Source organism: Quercus suber, unplaced genomic scaffold (assembly GCF_002906115.3).
Source record: "Quercus suber isolate HL8 unplaced genomic scaffold, Cork oak 2.0 scaffold_477, whole genome shotgun sequence".
In the NCBI taxonomy this organism is placed as follows: Eukaryota; Viridiplantae; Streptophyta; class Magnoliopsida; order Fagales; family Fagaceae; genus Quercus; species Quercus suber.
In genome coordinates this window covers 13074-24624 of record NW_027069928.1, presented here as the reverse complement: position 1 = coordinate 24624, position 11551 = coordinate 13074, and the positions used below count along the sequence as shown (strand labels likewise).

The 11551-nt window shown below is 34.0% G+C and overlaps 1 protein-coding gene and 1 pseudogene across 1 annotated transcript in view; one reads left to right on the top strand and one right to left on the bottom strand.

Annotated features, from left to right (window-relative positions):
* The window catches only part of LOC111989643 (senescence-specific cysteine protease SAG39-like), a 90332-nt gene extending 89650 nt beyond the window's left edge, over positions 1-682 (bottom strand). The window contains exon 1 of the mRNA XM_065762864.1: positions 194-682. Coding sequence (XP_065618936.1) covers positions 194-630 — 437 coding nt within the window. The 5' untranslated portion in view covers positions 631-682. The remainder of the gene's footprint in view (positions 1-193) is intronic.
* Positions 683-10626: 9944 nt separating this feature from the next.
* LOC136063017 (putative pentatricopeptide repeat-containing protein At3g05240) lies at positions 10627-11547 on the top strand (annotated as a pseudogene).
* The last annotated feature ends 4 nt before the right edge of the window (positions 11548-11551 follow it).

Here is an 11551-nt window from a genome sequence, read left to right as displayed (position 1 = left end):
TTTTTTTTTTTTTTTTTTTTTTTTTTGTGTGTGGATAATTCAATAGTTGGAAGAGAGGGATTTGAACTCCCGATGTCTCCATTGGAAACACTATGAACTTTTAGACTTTTAATTAAGCTACAAGGTTATATTGTTGGCAAAAGGGTCAAGAGTCTTGAAGTAAATAAATATTGTTTATCTCAAAATTAAACACTTACCACATTGGCCTTGGTCCTTGATGGGTGTTACAGCCCCTTTCTTTCTCCAATCCATACTAGAAGGCAAAGCAGTTACATTTTCATATTTGAAAGATGTTGTCTCTGTGGAGCACTCATGCCCCTTGAATCTATTTCGTGAGGCTTTGAACTCTTCGTTTGTAAGATCTGCAAATTGGTTTGCACTTAGCTTGTAAGATTTGTTTGCATCACTGTTTGAAGATTCTATACGTGCCACATTTTCCTTGAATATCTTGAAACGGTTCTCTTTCTCGTAATTTTCCTCGTATACACGTCCATAATGAGCCATCCATTGTTCATGCCTCTCACGCATTGATTCATCTTGGAGGGTGCGAGCAGTCGTTTGAAAAGCCAAAGCTCCCAAACCGAGGATTAAAGCGAAACAAATCCATTGGCTCTGGTTAGTGAACCCCATGGTACTGGTAGCAGCTAGGATTTGATAAATTGAATGAATGAAAGGCACACCAACTCCACGGTAGCTGATGAGATTTATATAGATTAATTCATGTGTGTGTGTAGTCCTGCTAGGGGAAGCTTTGTCCATCATCTGCAATGTGCACGCAAAGGTTTTCTGATTTGAACCCATAAAATTATCTAATTTGATTACTAATATGGTTTTCTCTAGAGTTATTACCTGGTGCATGCACTAGTCTCTTTATGTGTATTAATATGGGTTGAATCTTAAATTGATCCATGCTTTGGTCTCTAATAGTGAGCAGTTTAATAGTTTTTCTTTGTACTTTTCTTATATCATAACAGGCTGTAAGGTTGAAATTTATCGACCATCTTGTTGGCTTTATTTCGTGTCAATTGGTTTGTAATTTAGCACTTAGTAACCCTATATTTAGGTAGGATTCATGTAAAGGTAGTGTGTGAAGAGAGTGTGAAGAATTGCTCATCTTTGTGCAAAGAAACAGAGACTCGCGGCTAGGACTTGCGACTAACTCGCAAGCCGCCAAATGTTGTGCACGTGAGAAGCATGCGGGAAAGTGCTGTCGCACTACTGGACAAAAGTCCTAGGCTGGCCAGGCCGTTACCTCACGACTTGGACTTGTGACTTGGACAAGCCGTGAGGCCAAGCTGCCAACCAACCCTGTTTGGCAAAAATTGACTTTTCATATTCCAAACACACACCACTATATATAGACCCTTATACCCACGAAATGTAGAGAGTTTTCAGAGAGAATTTTGTGAGAGAAACTCTAGAGAAAAATAAGATTGCCTCATCTCCAATTTTCACTGAAAGACTCTTCAAATTCCTCTACTCTCTTCCTCTCCATTGATACATCCTTGAGAGGTTCTTGACCAAATCATTTTCTCATCACACCCACGTTTGTGAGAAGGTTCATTTGGTGCTAAGGGAAGCAGTTCGAAAGGGACCAATGACTATTGGTTGATGTTATGATTTATAGCGGAATCCGGTAAATTAGAAAAGAAAAAGGTTCGGCGCAACCTCGTTAGAGCAAGAGGCTTGGAGGGCTTAAGTACTTAGGTAGATTAGGCTTGGAGGGTCTATTGTTGTTTATGTATCCCAATTACATTTTCTAGTGGATTATTTGCACCTCTCTTCCTTTATCTTTGCCATTTATTTTATGTTATGGATGTGATTATATTTAGCTTAGATTGTTTATCAATTCTGTATTTGGCTTATGTTCATGTTCCGCGCATTAATTGTTTGATAATAAGCTTGAATTGATATTTTGTAATTTAGGGTCTAAACATTCAAGGGTATTTTACACACATATTGAACTTTCACGGGCCAAAATGCTCTCACTGTACCGTTTCATTCCATCATTAAAGGGTTGTATATCAAATGCATGGTTATGACGTTACAAAAGGTGTTAAAAGAAGCTTCAAAGTTCATAGCACAAGCTAAGGCTTTGAATTAACAACCAATATCAACGAACACTTGAACTGGACAGAACTATTTAACAACCAATTTCACTTCTATTTAACCAATTGGTCTCGCCTGTGAATGCAGAGAAAATTCCAAAAAAAAGAAAAGAAAAGGATTTCATGTGATTATTATTAAGGCCCAACAATTGAATTTGGTTAATCAAGCATATTAAGCACCGAGTCCACCATGCTGGCTCACATTGTGGACCAGAAATGAATTTGGTTCACGAGAACCTATTGGGCTGTGGCCTGTGATCATATTGAATTTGAGTCCATTCTTGAACTCGACAATCATGCTAAGCCCGTACACATTTGTTGGGCTAGTTCAGCCCACGGGTAATTAAATTCTTACAACTTTAAGGATACCCCCAATTACACCGCGCACTATAAATTTTCAAAATACACTATTAATACCTTACACTATAACTCGTATTACACTTTGCATCTGTCATCAGTTTTGCCATTATTTTAGATGAAAAACCAAAGTTTAAGGCATAAAGTGTAATTCAAAGTATAGTTTAAGATGATAAATGTAATTTTTCTTTTGTTTTAAATGGATTGAGAAGATGAGCAATTGAGTCTTTTCACATGGTTACCATCCATGTTAACAGTAAAATTGATGATTAGATGCAAAGTGTAATACAAGTTATAGTTTAGAATGGAAAGTTAGTAACCATGCATTCTAAAAATTTAAAGTGCAAAGTGTAATTAAAAGTATAATTTACACCAATCAGTTTTTGGTGTAGGCAGAATTTGAACCCCAGATCTCTTTTTCAATAATCAAAGATTTTATCAGTTGAGTTAAGTAGAACCCACTAGAAGAACCTAATTAGAAGAACCTAATTAGTTGAGTGTAATGTTGAGTTGAATATAGATTTATATAATGGTTGGCCTTTAGAGTGAACATTTTGACTTCGTAAATTAATCCCATTGTGATTTATCCTTTAATCAAAAAATAAATAAATAATCCCATTGTAACTTTGCACTTTCTTTTCAGACATGTTAAACTCAATCAGGTTAAGAACTTTTGAAGTCAAACCCAGCCAAACCCCTCTTCTTTACTGCATTGAGAAGTATTCAACCTTTATTTTTTTTTAGGGAAGAGAAGTATTCAACCTAAAGTTGACCCAAATCCTTGTTTTACTTTTACATCTTTGATTCTCTGAAAGAGGAAATAAAGGGGTATTTGCCTAAGCCATAGTTGGAAATAGAGAATAATTTATTAACCCTTTTTTATTTATTTTATTACATCACCACCACTTGTATTGTGGATATTCACAACTTCTTAGCATATTCCTAACATATGGGCCAGAAACTCTGACATTAAATGAATACTCACTTTGTATTTCGTAAAATAATAGTGAAAACCCTAAACTTATAGTTGAAGCCTTCCCTGTACATAGATATTATAGAGGATAAGTTATCCATGACATGATACTTAAGAATGGTCACTTAAGTCCCCTTAAAATCTTACTAGAATCTAATTGGAAACATCAGATCCCATTCATGTAGCTAACGAAATTCTTTAGCTATAAAATATAAGGTAAATATCATTTTTTAAGCAGTGTTGTTCTACGTGGTTCTTGAATTATGTATTCTTCATATATGTAAGGCTGCGTTATAGAAATCAAGACAAACAAGTTCTATTAAAAAAAATTACAAAAAGTAAAAATCTTGGTTAATTGGACAGATCACATTGGAGAGATAATTTACCTCTGTCACAAAAGTTTCTTTATATTTTTGGATAATCACATAAATAAAAGTGCACTAGCTATTTCGGACGAATTTCTTTCGATTCACTCAAATAGGTTCGAAAGAAAGAAAGGGCCACATTAGAAGAACAGTTATGATTCATAGCAATACATTAGCAGTATATTATTTGTCTAATTTTTTTTTTTTTTTAATTTGGTTAATTATAACTAAAAAGCAAATGAGATATATGACTGGGCAGTGGCTATGAATATACAATTGATAACCTATAAAATAGAAAAATACAACACCAAAATTGGGATAGAGGGCCACAAATATTGCTGGATGAATTTTCATTTGGCTAATTAGATATTTAGCATGATTATGCAAGTAATAAACTCCTAATTTTAAAATTTTATGTACTTTTTTTTTTTTTTGGTTACAATAAGTGAAGAGGGACTCAATCCCCTTAAGAGTAAAGGAGACAAGTCTTTGATATCAAACTTCTTATTTCAAGTGGATTTCAACTAATTCAATTGGTAAAGAATCTTATTATTAAATGAGAGATTTGTGGTCTAATATTCACCTACACTAAAAACCAATTGATGTTTTAGTCTGATAAAACAAAAGTCATCAAAAACAGACAACATAAATTAAAATTATCTCTCAAATAAAATAAATTAACTTCTTTGTTCTTTTTTTTTTTTTTTTTTTTTGAATGAGAACGATAAAAAGAGTTGAGTTNGAATTAAAAGAAAAGAGAAACTTGAGCTTCTTGGAAGTTATGCTATGAAAGCTAAACCGGATTTGAGTAAAAATAGCATGTTGTTAAAGAAAGTGTTTAATGCTTTTAACTCCTTGACTATGTGCATCTCCGGTTCTCATTCTTCCAACCTTTGTCTCACTTCTCTTGAGACACTCATTCCAAACAATTGTTCTGTTTGGATGAGGAAGGGTTCCTATGGTTGAGCTTTTGCTCTTTTGGTCCTTGATCTAATTTTTTCGATCTTTGTAGGACCCTTCATGCATTGATTGTCATATCTTCATGCATTTGTGCTTTTTGTATTTATTTGTATGCATTGCTTTTGTTTTGATCTTCTTTTATGTTTTAGTTTTGTGTGAGTAAAAATCCAAAATCACATAAAAAGTGAAAAATTCAAAAAGTTTGATCGTATATGTTTGAGCACATATCACATGTGAGTTTTGCCTTGTACCTTCGTACAAATGGCTTTATGCATTTACGAGCTTAGCTTGTTCTTTATGCACTTATATTTTTATGGGAAAAATCTTGACATCTTTGTGTGATTGTTGTAAATCGATCTTTAAGCTTGTTATGAATGATTAGTCAATAGTCTTGTTAGTTTTGAGACATGTATAGACTTGTGCCTATATATCTTCCCACTCTTTATTTTATTGTTTTTACTTAAAGAGCTCACTAAATGTAAATATCTAAATGAAAAGAGATATTGAGCTGCAAAAGCCTGTCGCACATACTAGTATTTGACTAGAAAAAAGGGAAAGCGACCAAAATAAAATGTATAATGCCCAAAAAGCCAAAAGCTTGTTCATCAAATTGAAATATCAAAAATTTCAGGCATTGATCTTAAAATGAGATGTATTGATTCAAAATGGATCAAATGTTATGATCTATTCATAAGCCAAATGAGAAACTTCTAAGATTTGTAATCTTTTTCTTGTATGAGGTCATATATGTTCATTTCTATAATTGAGATAAACCACTTGTTTTAGCACTAGTTGTGTATGACTTGATTGAATTGATCATTGAAATTTCACTCTAGACTATGGACTATTCCACACTTGATACGCACACATAACACACATGCCTAATGTTCAATAAATGCCTTATTCATTTGTTCGATTGTACTTGTTTAAATGTGATGTATGTGTACTCATCTTTATATGGATCAATCCAAAAATATTTTTGATCATTTTATATGTTTTTGAAAGTGATTTTTATCACTCTTTGTGTTCATGCTTAGTGCTTACATTGTTTTTTCAGTGTTTAAACATGTTCTGGGTTGAAAAACAAGTGTCAGAATTTTTGGCAACTCATTTTGGCAACTTGCAACCTGCCAAACCAAGTCGCGAATTTTGGCGGCTTGCCCAGCCGCGAGTTCACACAGAATGGTTTCGCGGCTCACTGGTGACTCGCCCAGTCGCCAAATGCCAGAAACAGCTTTTTAAAGGGCTTTTCGTGGGAAACTTGTTTTAAATCTCTCCTATCCTATCATAAACCCCTCTCTCACTATTTTTTCATCAAAACCCAATCAATTTGAATGGTTTTTCATTCCATTAACATCTTTAAGGTAATTTGAAACTCTTTTCTGTGTTTTGGATCCTTGGATTATGTTTTGGTGAGTTTTGTGCTCTTAGCTGGGATTTTCATCATAGGGGTTGGGAAAACTTATTTTTTGGTCAAATTTTTGTATGGAATTGGTTTCTTTTAATAATTTGCTTTGGATGTTGGCCCCTTGTGGTAAAAAAATCATGTATTAAGGGTGATTTTCATGATGTTCATGCATTGTTTTACATTGTAATTCATAGTGTGCATGCTAGGTGTTTGATAAAATGTCTCTTAGACATTTTCTTGCTTGTTTAGACTCCGATGAGTATCAAACTTTGGGGTTTCTCATGTTTCCTCATTATGAACATGTTTAGTTCATTGGTTGTGTATTTAACATACCTTATCCCACATGTGCATTTTCCATGCATTGGTCATGCATTACACTTTGCCACCTCTTGCACACACCTTGCTACCCTTGTCATGCATTGGTTCATACATTATTTCTTTATCCTAGCATGTCATGTCTTAGGTTTAAGTTTCATTTTCTCATTCATCTTGCACCTCTCATGCATCATAATCATTGTTCATATCTTCATCTCTTGCTCTCGTTTCTCCTTGACCCTTTGTCTATTCTTGACAAAAAGGGGGAGAGTATACTTTAGAGAGTATATCGGAGAGTTTTTGTCATTTCTATATGACCCTTGTGCACATTCTTAGGGGGAGAAATTCTATTTTTCGTGCACATTTGTAGGGGGAGAGATATTCTATAGGGGAGATGCATATACCAAGGGGAAGAAAACATTGAGCTAATAAGAAATTTTTGTTTTAGTATTTGGTGTTTGATCAAGTTGCTCACATGTTTCACATCATGTTTACTTGATTGCAATTTTCTTGTTACATTATACTTGTCATTTTATTACTTGCTTTACCTTGAGGGTCTAATGTGTTTTGTGCAAGTGTTTCAGGTTACAGGTATATATGTTTCAAGTGCATCATAGCTTCTCATTATTTTGAAGGGGAAAGACTTTAAGCACTTTTAGTTTATTTAAAATACTTTATTGTTTGTACCTGTTACCTCTGTAGGTTTTTAAGGTTCTTTGTTTATGGTTTTGTACCCATGTTGCTTTTGTAAGCTTTTAGGGTTTGTTTCTATGCACTTTGTAGGCTTAATGGTTTGTACCTTGCTTTATGCAGCCTTTGCACTTTGTTAAATTAATACTTTTAACTAAATGTTATGCATTTCCTTTTAAGTACTGTCACTCTTGTGCTCTTGTAGGATTTTTCTTAGATGCACATACTTCATGTACTGTGCATTAGTTAAGTATTGGTCATTCAAGTGATTTGCCTTGTGTTTATCAGCTTGAATGTCCGGATGTTCATTCCAAGTGTGAATGAGCATTGTGATCACTTGTTCATAGTTATTGCTGGTTTAGGTCTTGCATTGGTTTATTGTTTTATTCCATTGTGCTTGATCACATTGTGCTTACTCCATTTGCATTACAAGTTTTCTGCATACAATGAACTTATTATGTTGTTGTGTTTCAGGAATACTTGTTCTTATGGTTCAAAAGCTTCACAGATTCTAGAGTTAGGTATGAGTGAGTTTTCCAACTGTTTCCAACTCACGCGTTAAGTCTAGAGTTTGTTATAGGGTTTTGTCACGGAATAACCAAAGGGGAAGATTGTAAGGTTGAAATTTATCAACCATCTTGTTGGCTTTATTCCGTGCCAATTTGCTTGTAATTTAGCACTTAGTAACCCAGTATTTATGTGAGATTCATGTAAGGGTAGTGTGTGAAGAGAGTGCGAAGAATTGCTCAACTTTGTGCAAAGAAGCAGGGAGTCGTGGCTAGGACTCGCGACTGACTCGTGGCTTGTAAGTCGCCAAATGCTGTACACGTGAGAAGCATGTGAGAAAGTGAAGGGTCACGCCAGTTGTCGCACTACATGACAAAAGTCTCAGGCTGGCCAGACTGTTATCTCGCGACTTGAACTCGCGACTTGGACAAGTCGCAAGGCCAAGCCGCTAACCAGCTTTGTTTGGGAAAAACTGACTCTTCGTATTCTAAACACACACCACTATATATAAACCTTTATACCCACGAAATGTAGAGAGCTTTCAGAGAGAATTTTGTGAGAGAAACCCTAGAGAAAAATAAGATTGTCTCATCCCTAATCTTCACTAAGAGACTCTTCAAATTCCTCTACTCTCTTCCTCTCTATTGTTACATCCTTGAGAGGTTCTTGACCAAATCATTTTTTCATCACACCCACGTCTGTGAGAAGGTTCATTTGGTACTAAGGGAAGTAGTTTGGAAGTGACCAATGGTTATTGGTTGATGCTATGGGTTATAGTGAAATCCGGTAAACTAGAAAAGAAAAAGGTTCGGCGCAACCTCGTTGGAGTAAGAAGCTTGGAGGGCTTAGGTACCTAGGTAGATTAGGCTTGGAGGGTCTAATGCTATTCATGTATCCCAATTACATTTTTTAGTGGATTATTGACCGCTTGAAGGGCGGCGGAGAGGTTTTACACCGAGGGCTTCGATTTCCTCTTCGATAACATATCGCGTGTTGTCCTTGTGTTTGCATCTCTCTTCCTTTATCTTTGCCTTTTATTTTCTGCTGTGGATGTGTTTATAATTGGCTTAGATTGTTTATCAATTCTGTGTGTGGCTTGTTTATGTTCCGCATATTAATTGTTTGATAATAAGCTTGAATTGATAATTTATAATTTTGAGTCTAAACGTTCATAGTGTTTTCAACGCTATTTGAACTTTCATGGAGGGTTGGAGACTTGGAGTTAAGAGGCCGAATTCCTCTCTTCCTTCTGCTACATTGAAAACATGATTTTATTTTTTATTTTTTATTTTTTTAATGCTAGGTCGCGTCACAATACTAGCTATTTCGATGAGTGACAAATGCATAAATGTCATCACATGAACAAATAAATCTCTAATTGAGGTGAATGAAAATTTTGACATTAAAAAAAAGGCCTACGGGCACGTGTTACATATGTGCGATGAGGTTAGTCATATGTAGTTATAGTTTGGATCACAACAATTTATATATATTGTAACTAGAAACTTCTATAAAAATACACATTGCTATAAAAATGAAGGGTTTTGAATAAGTTACAAACTAAGCTATCTAAGTTCATACAACATTCTTTGCTTTTGATATTTATAGTACTCTTATGACCTTGATGGTTTCTTCTAAAAATCAAAGTTTACAATTGCTCCCACTCTTCTTAATCTATCATTTCAACCTGTAAAGAAATCAAAAAGTGGGTCACTAGGGACACTTATTGGTTATTGATTAAAAATAATAATAAATCCCAAAACAATTTAACCAAACTATTTCAATTTTTCCATTTTTTTTTTCATGATTCTCGGTTCATAGCATAAAAACAAAAAACAAAAATAAAAAGTGAATATGAAATTATGAAGAAAAAAAATGGTAAAGCAAAGAGATGAGCAATTGAACAAAAGTAAAATGATAGGATAAAAAATGAAATGTAAAATTGGGAAAAAAAAAATGACCATACCTTTATCCGAATCAATTTTACTTGGGATTTTTTTCCTTACGTCTTCAAATGATATATCCAATACAAAATAAATTTGTATTCTAGAACCCGAAACTATGGGGGGGGAAAAATGATAAATGAAGAAGACAAACAATTATTCAAAATTGAATGATAGAATGAAAAACATAAAATAAAAAATCGTACCTTAATCTTGCGAACATGAAGGTATACTAATCCTAACTACATCGTATACGATTCCAAAATTAGAGCAGCTAGGCGCATAAAAAGAATAAATAAAGTCTAATAAGCTCATTAGTTTTTAAACTAAAAAAATCAAATACTTAAGCACTTTCGAAAAGTAAATATGAATGGAAATTTGCACTGTTAAGTCAGATAATTAAGTAAGAAATCATTTTCAATCTAAACCTTGTTTTCATAATCAATCAATATTCAAGTATGCTTAAAGGAAAAAAGAACAAAAAAGAAAAAAGAAAAACCCACCTAGCATCAAGATCTTAGGCATAAAATGAAGGAATTGGAGATTAGTGCAATGAAGATGGAAAAAGCTACTTGATGGGTGTGGTAGTTTTCTTATTTTAAAAATGATCACATCTAATCGCGGTGATAATAATTTTAAATGGGAAGGGTTTTGAAAAAAATTGTGGAGTTTTATTTTTATTTTTTTTTTTCAAGTTTTAATCATGGTTTTTACTTTTGAATTTGGCCAGGGAAAAAAAATGGTGAAGGGATAAAAAATAATATTTTAAAGATATGTAGTTTAAAATAGATAATTTGAGGTGAGTTAAAAAAAAATAAAAATAAAAATAAAAATAAATGGGGTTATCCTTATACTAAAATATATGTATGAAATTATGAATCTTTGCTCTGAGCAGATGCAGCTGTTAGCTACATCAAGAAGCAACTATATATGTCTAGAGAAAGAACCTGAAGATCTTCCAATTTTATATGTGATATCTCTTTGCTCAACAAAGAAGCACATGAAGAAATACTATGACTTCGATCTCTCTTCCTTAGAAAAATCCAGAACCATAACTGAGTTGAAACAATTACGAGGACTAATGATCACTACATCAAGTTATCAAAAATGTAATCCCTCTCAGTAGGCTTGTTTATTTTTTGCGCGAATGTCAAATCTGGAGACATCAATCATGCAAAGCAAGTTTTTAACCAAATTGAGGTGCCTAGTTTATACATTTGGAACTCCGTGAATGAAGGTTACTCTAACAGTAACAACCCAAATTAGGCTTTGTGTATGTACAGAGAAATGCAGCAAAAGGGTTACTCCCCAGACCATTTTACATTCCCTTTAGTGGTCAAAGCAAGTTCAATAATAATTTATCCAAATTATGGAAAAGAAATTCTCAATGGCATTGCGAAAACTGGGTATGAATTGGATGTGTATGCTTCTACTAGTTTATATATGTGTCTTGTGCAGATATGGAAGCAGGGTTGAAAGTATTTGAGTTTATTCCAAAGTGGAATGTGTTGGCTTGCACTAGTCTAATTGCTGTGAATGTTAATAAGGTTTGGCCTATAAAGTCCATAGAAGTGCATAAGGACATGGAATTTTGGAATAACCTAATGAGATTACCTTAGGGAATACATTAGTTGTATGTGCTCGAAGTAGAGATAAAGATACTGGAAACTGGGTTCATAGTTGTGTTTGCCAACTTGGATGTGATCCCTTTGAGTCAAATTTGAATTTCAATGTGATACTTGCAACTGCCATTGTGGATATGTATGCAAAATGTGGCAACTTGAGATATGCAAGGGACCTGTTCAACAATATGCCTCAAAGAAATTTGGTCACTTGAAATTCCATAATTGGTGCTTACAATCAGTACGGTTGTGCAGTGGAGGCATTAAATCTATTGTTTGATATGCTGATTGTTGGATTTGTAC